The sequence below is a fragment of the Panthera tigris genome, chromosome D3, assembly GCF_018350195.1.
Source record: "Panthera tigris isolate Pti1 chromosome D3, P.tigris_Pti1_mat1.1, whole genome shotgun sequence".
Lineage (NCBI taxonomy): Eukaryota > Metazoa > Chordata > Mammalia > Carnivora > Felidae > Panthera > Panthera tigris.
In genome coordinates, this window is record NC_056671.1 from 32,989,054 (window position 1) to 33,010,586 (window position 21,533).

At 42.2% G+C, this 21,533-nt stretch overlaps 1 protein-coding gene across 8 annotated transcripts in view; it reads right to left on the bottom strand.

Moving 5' to 3' along the window:
• Positions 1-21,533, bottom strand: part of LOC102966393 (piezo-type mechanosensitive ion channel component 2) — a 468,901-nt gene that overhangs the window by 27,651 nt on the left and 419,717 nt on the right. For 6 of the 8 annotated variants that reach the window (XM_042961473.1, XM_042961475.1, XM_042961472.1 and 3 more), the window contains 6 exons: positions 17,006-17,172; positions 15,831-15,997; positions 8,702-8,869; positions 5,833-6,237; positions 5,012-5,270; positions 1,732-1,914 (listed from right to left, as the gene is read on the bottom strand). In XM_042961473.1, the coding sequence (XP_042817407.1) occupies positions 1,732-1,914; positions 5,012-5,270; positions 5,833-6,237; positions 8,702-8,869; positions 15,831-15,997; positions 17,006-17,172 (1,349 nt within the window). The remainder of the gene's footprint in view (positions 1-1,731; positions 1,915-5,011; positions 5,271-5,832; positions 6,238-8,701; positions 8,870-15,830; positions 15,998-17,005; positions 17,173-21,533) is intronic. The other 2 variants (XM_042961476.1, XM_042961474.1) reach the window with 1 other exon arrangement.

Consider the following 21,533-nt stretch of genomic DNA (forward strand, 5'->3'; position numbering starts at 1 on the left):
TATGAGACAGAGATTGTGATGCACTCTGTAGAGCCTGCATTTTGCTTCAAAGAAATGGGCAAAAGGGGCTGGTAGGACAGCAGGAGGAAGGATAGCAGGAGAGGCTGAGAAAAACCAGGGGTCTTGCTGGTGCAAGAGGTTACCTGGACAGCAAACCCACCTTACAATGACCTTGCTGCCATTTCTTGAAGCTCCCCAGTGAGCCCACTGCCTCCTGAGTGCCCAGACTGCCAGGCTATGCATTTATTCCCCAGGAGCTCACCCAGTCCTCCCTCTGACACATGCTGTAGAGGATAAGAGCTCCAGTCCAATTTGCCAAAATTCAGTTGGTCAAAAAATAACTTGGAGCATGATCAATTCACTAAAAGACAATGTCACCTAATACACAGATTATTCTTTTATTTTTAATTTTTTAAAGTTTATTTATTTATTTTGAGGTGGGGAGGGGCAGAGAGAAGGGGAGAGAGAAAATCTGAAGCAGGCTTCATGCCCAGTGTGGAGCCTGACGTGGGGCATGATCCCATAAACCATGAGATCATGATCTGCACCAAAATCAAGAGTCTGACACTTAACTGACTGAGCCACCCAGGCGTCCCTATTCTTAAATATTAATAGGTATATTATTTCAAGAAGAAAAGTCAGTGGATGCATTCTTGAAAACATAACAAACATTCTAGATTTTCCTAATGGGATTTTCCAACTTATATTGATTTCTTTTAAATCATTTTTTTTCTTTTAAATCGTTTTAAAAGTTGTTTTCTCTTTGGCCAACATTGGAACATGTTTAGATTCTTTTACTACTTTCATAGTAGTGTATTTGTTAGTGAATTCTTCCAATTATTTATAAGATCTATAGCAATTCATACCAAATAGGATAGTTTTAACCACATTTGAAATTTCCACGTAGTTTGAACTGTTTGGTTTCCTAGATTTCCAAAGCTGTAGGGTAGTTTTGTCTCCTTATGAAAAGATTTGTCATTCTAAAAACGATTTTTCATATCATTAGCCAAAATTTCAGCATAAGAGTACCTCAAATACATTCACCATAGATATGAAATTTTCTAAGAAACCAGAGTAAGTATATCAATAGGAAACGCCAAAATTTTGTTTATTCTATGCTTTAAATATTCAACTGTAGCTGCTAAACCACTGAAATATTAATGAGAAGGCAGCAAAATGCCTAAAGGTTTATATACATTTTTTAAATGATGTGAAAAAGGATACAAGTTGCAAGAGAGTTGTGAAGTGACCAAATTTGTACAATCATGTCTTTTTTTTTTTTTAAACGGAGGTGTAGTTCACATACAACATAATACCACCATGTCTTAAATGCAGAAATTTAAACTTCAATTTCTAGAACTGAAAACATAATGTTAACACATTTGTTAATATATTCATAACAAGAATTAGTAAACTGCATGAATTCAGGTAATTTATCAGAACTAGAAAATTCAGGCAAACTCAGTTTTGGCTAAGTGGTTTCCTTGGATAACATACCTTTGCAAGGTTATGCATTTTCTCTAACATAATTCCCACAAATATGGATTAATTATGATATGTTCATAATAGAAGTAGAAATATGGGGGAATTCTCTTCCAAGTTTATTACAGTTTCCCTTATTGAGCCCCATATGCCTTGGCCTCATCGCCAATCGTAATGTTCAGGTTCTCCAGAAGTATCACGGGGGCTGCAATGATCAACATGACCCGGTTAAGTGTTAATGTGCAGTACCTTCAAAATGGACCGATGGAAGAAAAGAGCCAAGAGCTGAATGAGATCATAAAGGACATAGCCTTCTTTCTTCTCCACTCCTATGATATTCGGTGGGTGGAAAGGTTTATCTTTGTTCAATTCCACGTTCTTGTTCCAGGGAAAGAAGCCAAATTGGAAGAAATACTTGACCACAATTGCCACCTACATGCAGATGATGGAAAAAAAAAAAAATCACTCCTTTTAAGAATGGTTCTATATGAAAAATAGTGATATAAAAGCTTTTATATCACTATTTTTCATATAGAACCATTCTATGGTTCTATAAAAATGAAAGAGATCATTTCACAGTTTTGGTGATAAGATCACACACAATGGTGTGGAAAAATAACATTATCATTCTTACATGGACTTTAGACCAAGAGCAATATCTTACTGCTGCCAGGGCAGGACTGTAGATACATCAGTGCTGGCCAGGTTACTCACGGCACCTACTTATGATTTTTTCTATTTTTCAGGACTTGGCTAGTTTATACTGATTTAATAAGGTTTAATTACTCAGCTATTAAGATATGGTAACGAGGACAAACTTGAACAAAAAGAATTCTATATTTTACATATTGCTTTCATTTGTAATCTTCCTGAGCATCTCAGACAGTTTTGATGCCTATTTTCATTTTCCTCTGACCTCTTTGTTCTCACCATTAAAACAAATTTTTTTTAATGTTTTATTTTTGAGAGGCAGAGCGGGTAGAGCGTGAGTGGGGGAGGGGCAGAGACAGAGGGAGATGCAGATTCTGAAGCAGGCTCCAGGCTCTGCACTGTCAGCAGAGTCCGATGCAGGGCTCGAACCCACGAACCGCGAGCTCATGACCTGTGCCGAAGTCAGATACTTAACCGACTGAGCCACCCAGGTGCCCCTGCTCTCACCATTTCGTTGCTCCCTGGAAGTTCTCCTCAAGAAGAAATAAAAAGAAATAAAAACTTGCCGGTTGTGGTGACTAGTTAAGGGTACGAATGTTGGGGAGAAGCGGTCTGTGACAAAGACACATGAGAAAATTGACAGGCCTCATCTAAACATCCCTCTGACAGCTGGGTCACCGGGAATCAATTGCAATTCACGCAATTCATCCATAAAAAATATTTTTCGAAGTCCTCTTTCGACCTAGAGTCACTTTACCCTCCTCCCGTCTCTCTCCTTCTTATAGCCAAGCTTCCGCAAAGAACAGTCCTGTGTTTCTTACCATGCTGAGCAGCACTGCCACAAACGGATGCCAGAGCAGATACCTGAAGACTATCTTTGCCTCTTTCCTTCTCACTCGCACCCCCAACCCGTTTGGGTCACTCACTAAAACTTCTCACTTACCCCATTCATCTTCAGCCTCGTGGCCGTTGGGTCAGTTCACATCCCATGACCTCTCACCGTCTTTTCAAAAACTTTCATACCAAGGGGAGAAAGTCCTGAGCATACACCCTGTTGACATTCCCAAGAGCCTACTACCGTGCCGTCCACTCACGGCCTGCCTCCCAGCCATCACAAGCCATCTGTCATTCTGGGCACATGTCAGAGTGTCTATACCTTTGTTTGACCCTTTGCTTTTTGTCCTTTGATGACCTTACACTCATCCGTTAAGACTCAGTTGTCTTCTACTGAGAAGATGCTATGATGGCCTCTCTCCACACCACCCAGGCTGCATGAGGCACAGATCATATCCGTATTTCTTGTATGCTCTCTAATGCGGTTTTGTGTTGTACTGTAGGGCAATTCTTTGTTTACATCCTATGTGTTCACCATATTGGTTTGTGAGCCATTGAGAAACAGAAACAACTTTTTTTTAAAAAAAGTTTTTTATTAAATTTATTGTCCTCTTCTTATGCTTGGCATAGTTCCTGGGTTTTGGTGCATAGTCTAACTTGTAGAGTGAATTAACATCACCTTAATCTTCTACTTCCTCCCTTCTTGGTGTGACAGAGAAAATGGGGAACCCCAATTTAACTTAACTAGGAAGATTTCATTTTATGATGAAATAACATAAGTAGCTCTTGTTCCCTTCTCTAAATTTTTAGAGAATTTCCTTCTTCCTTCACTTCTACATTAGAAACTCCCTTCCTTCACTTCTAGGTTAGAAACTCCCTCACCTCTGTACAGAGGTGGTACAGAGAATGGACCCATTCCCCAAATAGGGGGTCATTTATGTCCCGGATCACAAAGTTTATGTGATGGAAGTAAGACTTAAAAATGATTATTTTGGCAAGATCATGACAGACAGTCTACTTAAAGTGATAGCTAGGTAGTTGGCTTTCCACCTTTTATAAGTATTTAAATATATTTAAATAATTACTATGGAAATAAGATACATGATACTTTACACTGATACTTTCGAGATGCTTTGATAAAAGCTTTGCTTTATTTTACTGGTGAATTACCTATAAACCTACAAAATTTCTGGAATCTCAATGTACATCCATCATGAATTCCATCCTTTAAGAAGCAACTACACTACCAATGTTAGTGAAAACTTTCCTATATGAGCCAGGTAAGAAAATTCGCCTTCTTCAAAGACCTCAGAACACAAAGAACTACAATAACCCAAGGAAAAAAAGGCTATTGAGCCTCCCTTTTAATTCCCAATTTTATGGTTGTCATGGGAGTTTGTGACATTGCATATATTTGATGGGGAAGGATAGAAAAACAGGTTCATATAATTGGGAAGAGTGTCTCCTGTCCCCTCACACGTGATGAAAATGAAATGGTAATTTACCCTCGTGTTCTTCAGATTTTTAGGTAGGTGCTTATGTGACTTTGTGTTTTTGTGTGTTGAAACTGGCTTAAAGCTTAAAAATGGGAAATATGCATGTTGTATCAAACTACATTCAAATTGCTTACTGTGTTGTTTAATTCAGCATCCATTCACTGGACATCCATCCACTGGCACGAGACACTAATTTCTGCATAAATAACACATTATTTCAGTAGTTCCTATCATAGGACAGATGACCAGATTTCAAAAGCCTCCCCCATCACTTGCCAGTTGGGCAGCCTGGGTCAGTTATTTCATCTGGCTAAAGCTGTTTCCTTATATGTTAAACCAAACGATATTGGTGCCTATCTTGGTGTGGTGTGACCTGTGAAAAGACATGTACAATCGCCAGTACTAAATAACTGTTAGTTTAGTCATTTGCCTATCTAAGAACATCCATTTACTTGAATGTCCTGCGCGAAACTGTCTGGGAGACAGGGCTGGCCTGCCTCGAGTGAATGCCGGAAGCGATTTATTAGCAATTCCCACTCAAGGCTTACCTCTGTGTAGACAATGGCCATCATCCAGAATCGTCTACTGGGCCTGGGCACAGACAGCATGGCCCAGAGGAAGATCAGAATGGGAAGCACAAGGGTGATCATGGAGGCAGAGACCATGTGGTTGAGGATGATCACAAAATAACACACCATTTCTGAGCGGGCCACCAGAGTGTTGTACATGGCATAGAACAACAGCAAGAACCGGGGTTGGCCAACGTAGAATTTTTCGGACTCTTCCAGCTCGTCATCATGGAACATCCTGTTCAAATAAACAACATGAGAGGGGCGCCTGGGTGGCTCAGTCGGCTAAGCGGCCGACTTCGGCTCAGGTCACGATCTCACGGTCCGTGAGTTCGAGCCCCGCGTCGGGCTCTGTGCTGACAGCTCAGAGCCTGGAGCCTGTTTCAGATTCTGTGTCTCCCTTTCTCTGACCCTCCCCCGTTCATGCTCAGTCTCTCTCTGTCTCAAAAATAAATAAACGTTAAAAAAAAATAAAAAAAAACCAAATAAACAACATGAGAATAAACTCGTCTTCATTTCTCCAAATCACTGATTTCTGCTTTGCATGATCCCTCTTGTCCCTCCCCTCCTTCCCATGTGGCCAGAGTTCTGGCGGAGTCAACCTAATAGCCTACTGGAGGAAGAAATGTGTGCACAAGTGTCTATCACGGACGGCTTTGGCTAGTTCTGTGCTTCACGATGGGAGCACTGAACATTGGGTCTGTTTGCTCTGAATGTCCAGGTGGACGGTTGTCCATGGGAGTTTGTCTACCCACCACCTGCAGAACACCCGTCCCCCCCCACCCGCCCAGCACTCTTACTTGTTCAGCAGCAGCTCACTGGCCGTCAGCTCGTGAGTCAGGGGCGGTAAGATGCTGGACTCGAGCCTGTCTGAGCGGCTCTCGTCAGGGCTCACGGCCATGTGGCTCTGGCCTGCAGAGTCGTCCCGTGAGCCGAAGGACAGGCGCTCGAAGCTGACCGCCTTGCTGTAGGAGGGAGGCGCCTCCACGTCCCCATCCTCGGTGGAGTAGTGCGGCAGCTCGGCATCTGGGGTGAGGCCAGCCTCCGAGGCCTCCGAGGCCTCCTCCGGCCCCAAGTCCGCTGCCTCCTCCCCTCCCTGGTCGGCGTCTTTGGCCACCGCCTCGTCATCCTGCTCGGCCTCCACCTCCGCTATGGTTTCCGTGGTCCCCTGGCGCGAGTACAGCATGGTGCACTGCGTGGGCTCGCTGTCGGGAGAGAGGGAGGGCACACACCCCGCTCTTAGCATCCTCCCGATTCTCGAGACACCTTCCCGACACTCCCCAATACAAACGTCAAGGCGGGCGAGAAAATTACCACCCCGTTCCCTCCCCTGCCCCCACCACCCCGCCCCCGACATTCCATCCACCTGCTTTGTTCCTTCAGAGTATTCATGTCTGGTCTGCAGAGACTGCAAACAGCAGCCTCCAAATGCAAAAGCCCACAGTGCACGCGCACGGTTGAGACCCTGAACAAGTCACACGACATGGCTCAGACGTTGCTAAAGCCACCTATGCACAGAGGTTGTCTAAATCGTATCAAGATTTGCAGCCATGGTTTCCAGTGTTTCTTTTCAAATGGAGACAGTATAGCATACCTACCACTATATTAAAGGATGGTGCCTATGGAGACAAAACTTTGCCAGTTTGGGTCCGTGGGTATTGGCCAGGAGGTACTCTACTCCCAATTCTACATAATGGACCCACTCCTACCCATAAGGGGAGGATAGGAATGAGAAAATATTGGCTGAATTAAACAACCTGCATGCTTTATGGAAAAAATGCCTCATTTCTTGGATATCTGTTCCTCCTCCCTATTTTTCCATCCTTTACCTCTTTCTTACTGGTGCTTATTACGTATGACTGAATTTTCACCATCTCTCTGGCTCCCAACCATCCCCCGCTGGGTTCTTTGTGTTGCACATGGGAAGGCCTGCCATTTTGTCCTCTCCAGTGCTATGGACTCTCCCCAGGGCTATGGATCCTGCAGGCTGCACTGTCAGGGTGTACCCCTATCTCTGTCCCCAGTGACTGCACCTTATCTTTTCTACTTGTTCCCCATGGAGTATTCATTCTCCCTAAGCTTCCCTACTTATCTCCACCCTCTAGTTTTGGCAACCTGACCATCTCTCTTGTACCTCTCCTTCTCTGTCCTTTATCTCCTAACTTTCCCTGCCATGTCTGTGTAGGCGACTTTGGAAATGAAATACAGCAGCCGTAACAGTGAAATTCATGGCCTGCTTGTCTTTATTGTCTACCCCAGCCCATGAAGGGCAGAAAGGCAAAAATGTTTTGGAGATGTGGAATCTGGTAGATAGAGGACCGTACTATGTTAGACTCTGAAATTGTACTGTTATCTGAATGGCATATGGTGAGCAGCTTGGGCCCATAAACACAGAGATTCTTAAATATACAGGTCGTACCCACTTTTCTTGTCATGGACGACAGTAGACATGTCAATAAGTGCGTGGATGGGTGGGTGGATGGACAGATGAACAGGCCTTGGCAGAGCCCTTCATGGCATCCTGAGACCGAGGAACATTTATGTGAACCCTTGGTGCCCACTCATGTGTTTATGTTCCCAGGACCTTGGACTTCAGTACGGGACATCGCATAGAAAGCTCTTGGAATGCCAAGGCAAACTGGGTATTTTTCTAGGACTTACCTCCTAGGAAGGCCATGAAATTGATCACCCCAGGCAATTTTCAGAACAGTGGAGCCAACCCCACATCAAGTCTAACTTCCAGCTGGACTCTAACCAATTACAAGCACATTCTTTATGGTTTTGGGTCAGGTCTGGCCCTGAAGGGAGTCAACGAGTCTTGGTACCTTCAGGACTCAACCGAGTGCAATGGAAGAGAATAAGTTAACACCCCTCTGATTTACCACTGTGCACGGTCAAAACTGAAATTTGTCTTGGTTCGGGTGATTTTCTGGTGTCACGAGAAGCACAATGCAGCTGATGTTTCTGTGCCCCCGTGGACCATTCAAAAAGGCAATTCCACAAAGAGCTTTGGGACTGTATGTAAATCATTTCATTTCTAAATGAGTATTGTCTTATGGTAGGACTTAATGAGAAAACTCAAGCCCAGAGCAATAAGTTCCAGTCGGCAAAGGCTCTATATTCTACCGCACGATAATATTCTTTACAAAAACCAATGGTAAAGTATATTCTAAGTTCTGTAGATTTGGTCTTATCCACTAAAAATGACTCCATGTGGCAGATTTAAAATTTTTTTTTCTTCTATTACATGTCTCTTTTGATGAAATCATGAGAAAAAGTCTTCTATATTTCCTGGCCCCTTTTCCTCTGTGAGGACTGCCTACACGAGCTCTCCATCAAGGAGGGAGCATGCTTATCTCTTTACGCCTAGGGAGTGGAAGATACTTACAAAATGGAGGACAACGTTTGTAATAAGGATTTTTAAGAAACTCCTAACAGACAAAAACCAAAGAGCGGTTAGTGTAAGAGAACGCTGTCCTGGGAGTGACCAGTCATGTCCCAGAATGAGCGGCGGTTATGCTTTTGGTTAGTCATGCAAATTCTTAAAATAAAAATTAAGAAACCAAAACCAAAACCAAACGGACATCACGAGAGCTTATGTTTGCAATGACACGAAGGGGGAAAAGTGGTAACGTGAGGGAAAAAACAAAGCATGCACGAGTTAAGCACCTTGATGCTAAACTGCCACTGTCAGCTGATGAGGAGGACATATCCATGCTGAACATTTTACGAAGCCTAGGTCGAGCACGCTCACTTGTTTTAGGAACAGTTTCTGGTCCATCTAAATCGTCAAGGGTAGACTGCCTTGAGAACAGCATGGTTGCTTCAGTGTAGCAGCTAGCAGCGCAAACAGTTACAGAGACACAGTGTTAAAACACCAGCGGTACATCAGTTTACGCACGGCTCAACTGACCAACACACGGTCATGCAGCAAATCACACACGACACCAATACTACGGACAACGAGCGCCACAGCGGGGCTCAAGGATGGGGAAGGACCTGTTTGGCCGGACGAGAAAACACAGCAGTACTAGGTTTTTATAAAAGTATCCCGGCGGCAATAAATCAGGAAACGTCACTCTCTGGGTGGGACAGGGAAATAGAAGAATTACAAGTCCCAATATTTCTTTCGCAGAGCAGAATTCGTACTTCATGACTTTGTAGCTGAGTTTGGTTTTGTTTTTAAATTAGAGATGATATGTTTTATTTGGAGCTCCCAATCCCGAGTTCATTGAAACCATTTGGTAACCAAATGGCTTAAGCAGAAATACCTGCTTGGGTAATATTTATATAGAACATTTCATTTTTAGAAAAAACGTAACAGTCTCCAAGACGAGAGAGGGAGCGAGGCTCAGAAATGACCATGACAAACTGATTATCCACCCCATTTTCTGAGTGGTATTCAGTGAAGCCAAACTAGATGCCTTGCGTGTGAAAGAGATGCTGGTTTGATCTGCAACCAGATATAAACCAACATCGGAAAAAAAGAAAAAGAAAAAGAAAGAAAGAAAGAAAATGGTACAAAGAAAACAACAGAGGAAGTCTAGCAATGGCAGGGTCATTTTGTCTGTTAACTTCTCATTTTGCCTAATGAATTTTTTCTTCTGGATCACGTTTTAGGTCTTGACAGATGTTATTTAGGGCGAGAACCCATGGGCTAAAATCCTCACTTCTTGTTACCCCACGGAGCGACACTGGGGGAGAGAAGGCTGGTTGATTCAGGACTGGGGACTGCGTGAACAACTGAGGAAGAAGCAGACAGAGTTATGACGTGGGCAGAATTTCAGTGCTGACATATAGTTTAACCCAAAGGGGTACAGGCACCCGAAGAACCTCTGCAGGAGACTACTGGAATGAAGAATCTTCTAACCTGAGCACTAATGACCTGGCTGACCCAGCGGGACAGGACTTTGTGACACAGGATGGCTGATCCCCTGGCCGAACACCATTATCATGTGAGTGACTGAGGCCTACTGTGTGCCCAGCGCAAACAGCCAGATGTGCTCAGTCAGACATTGTGAGGCAGCAATGGAAACCATTCAGGAAGTGACAACGTCCAGGGCTCAGGGAGTGTAGGGATATCTGAGTCACTCACTCGAGGGACCAGTTAAAGGGCTTTTCAGGTTCTGAGAGCTGTGGCACCAAGCCCATGAGTGCTCGGTGGGGCCCCCCTGCAGTGCAGGTAACATGCTGTGCGTGTGGTCAAGATGCAGGGCAGTGACAGAGGAGAGTTGGGGAACAACCAGATGGTCTCTAATAAGGCCATAGTGACTGTTTTTTTTTTTTTTTTTTAAAAAGGCCCCAACTCCTCTAGATATCACCAAATCCTTTATACAACGAGGAGAGGAGGACAAGATCGAGTAGAAACGCACTGGCCAAGTGCAGTGAGGGCTGGGCTCAAGTCCCCACGCTGACGTGAACTGGCTCTGGGGGTTTAGAGAAATCCATTCTCCTCTCTGAGGTCTCCCTCTCTCTCTCTCTCTCTAAGAATCAGAAGAGGTTTCATTGTGATGAAAATAACTACAGATATTATTGCTTATTTGATAAAGTTGTTCGGTAGAAATTTTTGACTTTAAGTTTATAGAATTGATAACATATAACCTGTTCTCTCTCATTTATAAGACGAGGGAAATAGATCTTTGGACTTCTGTATTTAATTTTCTAGTTTTAGGGGTGCACCCTTACCGCCATTTAGGGGTTAGCATGCAGGCAAAAAGACACCGTGTGCCCTCTCCTGTGGCCCTGCTCAGATTTTCTGCATGGGAACCACTGTTCTAATCCCAACGTCGGCTTCATCTTGTTAATTCCTGGGTCCGCTGTCACACTGGCTGACCCTCAGACCCCACACCATCCCACCCAGTTTGGTTACTTGGAGTGTGACCAATCTGTCGTCCAATCCACGGCATTTTAAAAGTGAAAGGGAAGATTAGGTGCTTTCTGATAACAGGCCCGGATGACAAAGGTAAAAGGGACAGTTGCTGTCACCTCCCTGATCAGCCCACGCCTTTTCGGTGACACATTTCAAGTGATGACCACTCCTTTGGTTCTAGAAATGCTCTATTTTCGAGGAATGTAGACGATATCTGATTTCAGGAAACAACCATTAAAATAATGCCGTTTTACAGCCGGATTTGAAGGAAATTGTGACTTTTGCAGTAAGTCAAGGGAATAAAAAGTCATTTGTTAGGTTTTTATCCCCATTCCATCTGCAGTACACCCAAAGGTGAAAATGGGTGACGTGGAAGCCAGAGCATGTGTGGCAGGTGCGACAGCCCCATCCAGGCTGGGTCCTCTGCACGGGGAAGGGGGGCCATGCGCAGCCCCACTGGGGGATGATGCTAGACCCTGTCTAATGACACAGGTGTCTCAGAGTGACCTTCCACTCGGAATCCCTTCTAAGGAAGATTCCTGCCTTTCTAGTAATCAGTATGGCTTCCAGCAGACTTCAGTGTAGACAAATTTTGTCTGCAGATTGGATAGTTTCCTAAAGCAAAAAAACCAGAAGGGGAGGTCAGCCACTAAGAAAAGGGCAGGTATGTTAACTCATTTATTAACAACATAATGACCTCTACTGTGCCTCCCCTTTCTTTAGGTTGAAATAAAAAGTAAAAAATACATTAGGAACGAATTGTAATTCTTTTTTAAATGTTTTTATTTTAGAGAGAGAGAGAGTGGGGAGAGGGACACAGGGACAGCGAGAAAGAGAGAGAGAGAGAGAATCTTAGGCAGGCTGCACACTCAGTGCGGAGCCCAACACGGGGCTCAATCCCACGATCCTGGCATCACGACCTGAACCGAAGTCAAGAGTCGGACGCTTAAGCAACTGAGCCACCCTGGCACCCCAGGAACTAATTTCAAAGGTACTCGTTTTCTACTAATAAATTTATTGACTGATTGACTGGTTTTAAGTTTGGAGGATATTTTGCCAGTCTTTGTTAAAAAGCAATCAATGGATTTAAATAATTCCTACCTCATGGTTTTTAATCACAGGATAGGTTTTACACTTGTAATCTTGGGTCCAACTTAAAGGTAGTTTACTTGATTTCATTTTGATCAATCTTCTTCTTCCTTTTTTTAATCCCTCTTCTGTTGTGATTTATAATATTAAGTTGATTTCTTAACTGGGCTTGTTGTCAATTATTATGCAGTTACAAGTCACTAATACAGGCATCACATGTTTATTTTATGGACAACTCGTTGTCAGTCTACTCTCTAATTCTCTTTGATTTATTTGATTCAGTTTGGTTCCTGAGCAGCTATTTTCCAGCCAGGCCAGAAAGCCTCGAAAATTTATGGAAAAAAAAATTATATTTCTGGGTAGTTTTCCCCTTTGGGAGATAGGACATAGCTTCATGAAACTTCAAAAGAAAAGCGGTTCATGAAAAATAATGTTGCCAATTACTAGCAGTGTCATTGCAAATTATTGAGGGAAAGTTATTCCATCCATTCTCCTTTTTACTTGCCAAGCTTAGGGACCCAGGTAACAACAGCAACAACAACACCCTCTGTATTATGAAACTAGGCGAGGGAAGAGGTTAAAAAAAACGTTCATTTGAAAAAAATAAGTCTTATTATGGGCATTATTATTATTATTATTTAAGAACAGATGCAAATAAATATGCAATAACCACATTATATACCCTGGGTGGATGTTAAGTGTATTCTTCGCTGTGTGGGAGGAAATCATCCCAGTTGAATATGAACATGACTTTCTGTTAAGTTAACCAGAGCTGACTGAAGCCTTTTATTCTGGAATGCAGATAAGGGAAAACGGTTTGCGTCAGACCCAGTGTGCAATACAGAGCAGTGGTGTCCGAAGCTGAATGCAGCGGGACATTTGTACATGGTATGCAATAACTCACTAAGTAACTAAGATGTATCTTGAGAAGTATACATCTTACCATTCTCCTTTTTTTTTTTTTTTTTTTTTCCAAACCAGTTGTTTGGTCATGAATAGGTGACAGAGTGTGTGGATCTGGAAACTGTGTGATCCCCCGGGGGCCTTCGTTGACCCCTCTCACTAGAAAGTAGCATCTGTCAGCCTCTTGAATATTCACTACCTTCAAACAAATCTTGCCTCCCTCTGCCTCCCTGTTGACACATTGTATACTTTTGTACCCACGCTCATGCAGGCTTTATTTATTATTATGGGAATAGCTACCACGAAGTAACGTGGGATATGTAAGAGCCTGGGTAGAAGGTAGACAGAAATGGATTTTCAGTTTTCGCATCAAAATGAATCGAGAGAAAATAATTCTGTTTAAATGACTGATTTGTAGATAGAAAACTGTTGCAACAAGAACGAATTTAAGAAAGTTGGAAGCTTCCAAATAGACGAGTTATTATGATTTGCAGAAAATGAAAATAAAATATAAACCATAATGATTTTTTGTCTCAGTGGAGTCTGTCCAAAGAGAATGAAGTTCCCCTTTCAAAAATGCTATTTTTCTGAACGTGAAGACGCACAAGGGGGCGCTGTCAGCACTTGCCAATCAAAGGACATGAAAACTAAATTTTCACGTTGTAACTTTGCTATTACTAATGGTTTCGAAAACTACTGATTGAGAAATGTGTGTATGCCTGGGTGGAAAGAGAATGAGAAAATTTTATTAGCATACCCACTGTTCTAACAATTAAATATTTTATTCTAGAAATTAAAAGCATCTTGAACAGGATCTCAATTAGCAAATAAATGCTTTGACCTTGAAACTTTTTTTAATTAAAAATTAATGTTTATTTTTGAGAGAGAAAGAGAGAGAGAGAGAGAGACCGAGCATGAGTGGGGGGGGGGGGAGCAGAGCAAGAGAGGGACACAGAATCCAAAGCAAGCTCCAGGCTCCTAGGTGTCAGCACAGAGCCTGACGCAGGGCTGGAACTCACAAGCTGTGAGATCATGACCTGAGTCGAAGTCGAAGTCGGATGCTCAACTGACTGAACCACCCAGGCGCCATTTGACCTTGAAACTCTTAAGAGTTTTTGCCCTGAGTATCTCTTCTCACAAAAATCTACAATAGCTAAAATATTATGTTTCTTTGGAACTGACAAATGAGCAAAGATTATCCCCAAATTAAAGGAAAAATATAATGCCTTTTATTATCCCTCAAAGGACTTTAAAAGAATCAATACCTATTTGGGGGACAGGGAGGGATATATCCAAGCAGAATTTTCTCTGTACAAATTTCACATTTAAATCAATATATGCATAACAAATGAGAATGAAGTTTTAGCATACATTCTATTTTAAAACCCGACTTTTTATTCAATGCAATGAATATCTTTCCATACTAATAAATATAGATCTGCATCAATAGGTAGTTATTGGGTAGCAGAAGAACTGGCATGATTGGAGAAGCTCAAATATAGCAATTCAGCAACAGTTAAACATAGCTCTTCAAGGTAAAACATTTTTTTTTACCCACCTCTCCCCATTCAAGTTGCAATTTCAACTTGACGTTACTACTTTGGATGTGGTATCGATAACATAGTCTCAGTTACCTCCTCTCTTTCATCTGTTAACATATCCAGTATTTGTGGAGGACAGATTTTCTACCAGGCCTCTGATGCCTTGCACAGTGTATGAAGTGGGACTGAGGGTTTTCTAAGAGCTTCTAAGTCAGCCACCCTTACGGCAGGAACCTCAACCCAGGAGTCTATGGATAACCCTATTGGTAGGTCTTTCTTCCCAGGCTCAAACTACTTAGAGATGACTTATCTTTATGTGTCTATGCCAGAATTGATCTTGGGGCCTGGCATGGAACAGGTGCCCGTGTTTAATTAAACATTAAACATGTTTAATGAAAGCGACAAATGTCCTCAGTGATGATGTTCTTTACCTATGAAGATATGTGCAAGGTGTAATTCATCCAACCTAGCTAATCGTCCTAGCCATGTCGGGACTTCTGCTCTAACTCAGAAGCTAGCTCTGTGCCATCAGCAGCAGCTGTCTAGAACAGCGAGGCAGAGAATGGGGAGTCTACTGGGATAGGCAGTAAGAAAGGTCAGTTCTCAAAGTTGGCCTGGAGTGCAGAAAGAGGCCACGAGAGGTGGGGTACCATGGAAGTTGAGAGACCGGGCTCTGAGCCGAACCATGTGGTTTTGGATCTTGGCTCTGCTCTATAATACTTCCTAGCTGTGTGGCTTTGGGTAAGTTACTTAACCTCTCTGTAAGTGAACTTCATGTTCTGTAAAATGAGGACGATAATAGTATGCATCTTGTAGGGTCTTGGAAGGACACCAAGAGGTAACCCATGTACAGTGAGTGGTGCTGGCCCGTGTGTGGCAGGTGCAGGGTCCGTGTTGTGAGAACAACGCACGTGATCACACAGGTCAGGGAAGATGGAAGCTGACAGAATCCCTTCTTAATTTTTATTATGAATCACAAAGTAACAATTCTGAAAGGAAAAGATTAAAGACAGCACCAGATGACAATTCTAGTATAGAAGATACTCGATGGGGCAGCAGTTTTCAAAGGAATTAAAGACGCAGCCCTTGACACAGTGTTTTGTGATCAGGAAGGCTCGTTCTTACTTGCCGCCAGCTTAGAAAGCTCTAGCCTGTGCCCCTGCGTCATACCAATACTTCTAATAGTCTATTATGGATACCTGATTTTGTCTGGCTCAGTCAAGGGGAGGACAGTATTCCTTTTGCTTTGTTGCATGCAGGGAGGTAGCCCAAAGGGGGTGGGGATCCATGTAAGTTTTTGATTAACTTTCATTTCACACATTCATTCCTCATATTGGCGAAGCCCACCTCTTTTACCTTTGTCAAAAGCAAACCCATTGTTTAGAACATGAAATACCTGGAGATACTGTCATGTGAATCTAAGCTATCCATCCTGTGGGCTGTCTGTGCACCTGAAGCCGTGCCGGGACGGTCATCAATGGTGTCCAGTCCCGACTCTCTGGAAAGGTTCATGATGTGGTTCTGGTAGTACATGTGGATGCTCTCCCGGGTGGGAACGTTGCCCTGCGGAGGGGAAGACATTGCCACAGTGCTCACCTGCCTGCGAGTTTCTCCATACCAACAACTCTCAGCCATCACGCGCTCCTTAAGCAAGGATTAAAACAAAGCTACTCAAGGTGGGGATTGATGTTGACTCATTGAATTATTGGCCCCCGGTATCGCTGGGCAAGGCTAACAAGAAATCCCCTCTCGGTTATGGGTGAAGGGAGTCAAAGGCACAAACTTTTACTGATGTAAAATACATCAGTCCCAGGGATGTCGTGTAGAGCATGGTGACTGTCCTGCATACTTGAAAGTTTCTAAAAATCTAGAACTTAATAGTTCCCATCGCAAAAAAAAAAAAAAAAAAAATTGGAACTATGTGTGGTGATAGACGTTAAGCGGACTAACTGTGATCATGTCGATATACAAATATCGAATCGTTATGTTGCACACCTGGAGCTAATATAATGTTGCATGTCAATTTTATCTCAATAAAAATAGAAACTTTAAAAAAAACAAATCCCTTCTCATATGTAGATAATTTTGTTAAGTGACAGTAACTTTTTCAGAAACAAACTATCAGTTTTAAATACTATCTATAAACCACATGTTACCATATTTTGTTGCTCTGCATATATCTTAATTTCCCCTATGAGAAGTTTCAGACCAAATTTCCCAGACTAAACAACATAATCCGTCATGAGACAGCAGCGTCTGTGCACCTGCAAACTGGTGAAGGGAGGGAACAGAACGAATCAACTGGCCACTGTCCCAGGGCTGTGTGTGTGCGTGTGCGTTTGCATGTGCGTGTGTGTGTGTGAGTGTACATGTGTGCACGTGCATGTAGTGTCTGATTATTTTAATTCTGAGCGTGGAACAGATTGAGATATACAGAAAAACAAAGGGGTTATGTTAAGACTGTCTGAAAGACTGTAGATTTTGTGTTATCCTGTTTGAAGTTCTAGACACTGACTTTTAAAATGTTTACAGTGTGAGAAGAAGCAAAAAGAATTATACCAACAGTGTTACCTTTTTAATTTCTCTGGTCAGCATGCATCGTTCAATCCTCAGAACCGTAGATATGTCAATATGCTCCCTTGAGATGGAGTTAAGCCAAGTTGTGAAACTATCCACTGTTGCCAGAAACAGGACCCAGGTGAATTTCAAAATATTAAATATCCTCTTGATGATGTTGTCTAGGAGGAAGAAAAGCAACGAGATTTCAACGGAGCAAAATGCCATCAGCCATTTTGCCGTCGTGTATCACAGCGATGTTTTACCAAAGGCAGATGTGGTTTCAGACCTGCATACCCAATATGGTGTGGGGCGTGTGGACCTCAGCATCACGGGGGGCGTGGAGGACGGGCGGTATAGGAAGCTATGGGTGGGTCTTTCTACACATGCACTTGGTTTTGATGGCTGTATCAAAACCAAACTTGGATAGAATTTTTAATCCTTGGTCAAAACATCAGTCAGAATAGGTCCAGATACAGCTAACAGAAGTAGAGATCGCATTCCAAGAGATTTCTCTTGTTGACACAGGGGTGGAAACAGTTTGTATCTATCCAGGAAACCGGGTCCTTTCATGCTTTCGCTATAAATTTCTTCTTTTCTTAAGTAATAATTATCTTTGGAAACAATTCTATTGATGCAGTAAGACTTCGATGCTTCCCACTGCAGCTACATTTCAGTGAAATCGCCTTCAAGCTATTTTGGAAAGAGCTCAGTACACATACTAGGAGTATATCCATACTCCTGAATCATCTTCCTCATTCCTATTTAATTATACTGTGATGGGCTAACTATGGAATTCTGCACATGGGATCAGTCCTGTGCAAACCAGCAGGAGCTGTGAGATTCCTGATGTACTTGGGTTCTCTTCCTTATCTGCGACCGTGATGTAGGGAGCCCGGGCAGGCTGCAGCTCGGTTCAGATTGGCACTGTGTGTGTGACATTATCTCAGGGCAACACGCATGTCTCTCTGGTTCCCTCACGGAGTTCTTCGGGAGCTCCCTGATCATTGCTAAGTTTGAGGCGGTCCCACAGCTGTGGCCTGACTTATTTTAGGGCAGAATCAAAATCCAAGAGTGAAGATGGCATCTTAACTGCCTGCCCTACTCATTCGTTCCTGTAAGCCAGTGGGTTTTTTCAACTGGCACACGAGGAACCTTTCAAGCCATGCTGCCAAATTTTGAGCCCATGAGAATTCTTTTTTAATTTGGCATTAAAAAAATTTAGTTTTATTAGCGACTTCACACATCAGCTGCAATAAAGTGAACACTTAGTGAACCTCACAATGAATTACAAATTGTCTTCATGTTTATTAGTAAAAACACAAAACACCACCACCACCACCGCCAAGGAAAACAACTTGTATCCTTTAACCTTTCCCCACCAAAAAAGAAAAAGTAAAAAAAAAAAAAAAAAAAAAAAAGAGAGAGACAACCAGATTCAACTGCCATAGTAAAATGAATTCATGATTCATGATTATAGCTTGCAATTCTCGTTTAAAACCATGACTATAGCATGCAGAAAATTCATGATTAATGATGATAGTTTGTAATTTTCGTTTAAAATCATGACTAGAGCATGCAGAAAATTCATGATTAATGATGATAGTCTGTAATTCTCGTTTAAAATCATGACTAGAGCATGCAGAAAATTCATGATTAATGATGATAGTCTGTAATTCTAGTTTAAAATCATGACCGTAGCATGCAGAAAAGGGCGTTAGCCTTTATGGACTTATGTAAGATCCTTTTGCTGGACAGGATCTGATTGCAGGCCATACTGTCTCTATTATAACTCATCTTTTCTGGTGTGCTGTGTAAACAGCTGTAGGCTGTTTGCATTGTCCATGAATGGGCACGGCTGGGTTTCCAATAAAACTTTATTTACGGACAATGAAATTTAAATTCCATAATTTTCATATCTTTTGACTTTTTTAACCACAAAATGAAATCAAAATCAAAATCATCCTTAGCTAACAAGCCATATAAAAACAGCAGGCGGGATCTGACCCCGGAGGTTGTATAGTTTACCTAATCTCGAATCCAGCCAGTGCAATCAGATGTGACCCTTTCATGACTCACCACTAATCCTCTCTCTTTCTAAATCCCACAGTCTGACTCAGCATTTAACTTTGTAATAGAAAAAAAAAATGTTTGTGAATTGGGTTGCCTAGGAGGAAGGCAGAATTTCTCTCAGGGAAAGGTTTGCTCTGAAAAGGAGAACCATCAAAAGGAAGTTGAGCTAACAGCGGCGTGGCCTCAGGACAGAGTCCAGGCGGGCAAGGCAAAGAAACAAAGAAGTTGAACAGTTCTACCTACTGAAGGAACAGGGATCTTGGACTTGCCAGCTGGTACCTGGGGAAGAAAGCGGGAATGATCTAATGTGCCAGGCTCCAGAGGCACCAGCTGGGCAGAGACACTGAGGTAGGAGTAGTGATCACTGACTTTCCCTTTAAAGTTGTTTCCTGTCTCTGCTGCTCCCCACCCCTGCTCTCCCCCAAAGCCTCATTAAATGTTGTCAGACCTAACAGTCTTTCAAGAGGCGCACTTGAGGAAGGAAGGAAATGAGAGTATCCTCTGTTGAGCAAAGAAGCCCAGGAAGGGACCAGCAGCTACATGAAGCTGAATAGAGTGAGGTCCTGCAGATGCCACTGAAGAGCAGTTCTGAGCCAGAGGCAGCCAGGGACACCTATATTGTCCCCCCACCCCCCCCAGCCCGTTTTGGGTTTAATTTTGACCAAGATATGTATTTCCTACAGTGCTCTGGATGGAATCTGTAGTTGCTTTGTGTAGACACCAAAAGAGAGTCTGAGCCCGAGAGGCTGAGGGACTTGGAGGTTACACCTATTAATAAACTTAGCATCTTACATTTCTGACAATTTATTTTTTTCTCATATTCACAATTATTGCCTGAGAGGTGGTGAGGATACATATGATTATTCCAGTTTTGCTAAGGCTGGTCCTGATGGCAAAACTAAAATTGCTGTGTTGGAGACACGAATAACATACTTTATTAACTTGGTGATCACAAACTAACATGTGAGATTGCATTTTTAAGTTTTATTTATTTTTTTAGCCATAGGGGCAGTAAAGCATAATGGTTAGGAGCACACACTTTGGATTTAGATCTTTTGTGTTCACATTCCAACTCTACCCCGTGGTAGTTTTGTAGACTTGGCAAAGTTCCTTTCTTTCTCACCTTCTTTCCCTTTCTTTCTCTTTTCTTTTCCTTTTTTTCTTTCTTCTTTTCTTTTACTTTTTTCTTTCTTTCTTTCTCTTTTCTTTCTCTTTTCTCTCTTCTCTTTATTTCCATCTATTTTCTTTATCTTCTTTCTCTCTCCTCTTTTCTTTCTCTCTTTTTCTTTCTTTTCTTCCCTTTCTTTTTTTTCTTTCTTACATTCTTTCTCCTCTTTTCTTTCTTTCCTTTCTCTCCTCTTTCTCCTTTTTTTTTCTTTTCTTTCCCCTCCATTCCTTCCTTCCTCTCTTTCTCTAGTTATTTTCTTTACAAATTTTTATTTAAATTCTAGTTAGTTACTAGACAGTGCAATATTGGTTTCTGGAAAGACTTGGCAAAGTTAATTAATCTTTCTCTGCCTCAGTTTCTTATCTCTTAAATGGGAGAGAGGGTTTTTTTTTGAAGTAAACAGTTAACATGCCTTAAAGCTCTTGGAAAAGCACCCGGCAAAGATGTGTGATCTAAAGTGTTAGCTACTATTACTCTATGAAGTTTTGCAGCAATAATAGAATTATCTGGCTTCACATATGTATGAGTGAAATAATCTGGAAATGGGGGTTCAGGGTAAAGTAACTGTGCCACAGATAGTGTTAGACAGCCTTCGGGAAGTCTCATTTTGGGTCAGCAAATGGCATCTTTGGCAGTATTTGTGAAAAGAATCAGAACGCCTCAAAATCTTGCCTGTAGATAAATAATACACACAGGAGTTCGAACCTGGGGACACAGAGGAAATGGCATGTTTATGGAATTGGAGAGGCATTTGAGTTTTTTTCAGTTGGAGGCTTTTGTTTTGCCTTTTTTTTTTCCTTCATGGAGAAATCTTCCTCCCAGTCACATCTGACAGGAAGCCCAAGTGACACCATGACTGAGCTAGACGTTAGAAGACACGGATTCTGTCCCTGACTCTGTCACGTAGTAGCTGTTAGAGTCCTGAGCAAACTCACTGGGATTTGGTTTTCCCTTCATCAAGTGAGGACTTTGACCTAAGTTTCCAGAGTACCTCTCACTTCTCCAACTGTACTTACTTCTCACTTAACACATTCTATGTTCTTTAAAATTAATTGCCAATATCTTTTGTGCTTTTGTTTTGATGGCTTCTATGGAACATGTATAATGTGTTCCCCCAAGTCCCCTTTCATAGGTATTTGGATAAAAGAATTTACAAACTGACTCTAATCCAACATTTGAGCCAACAGTGTAAAGGCCAGATCTACCTTTAGGAGTCACTTTGAAATTTCACTAGAAATGAGATTTTATGACACATTGATTATTTAATCACAGTCCAGAAACAGTATTTGATTAATTGTTTTT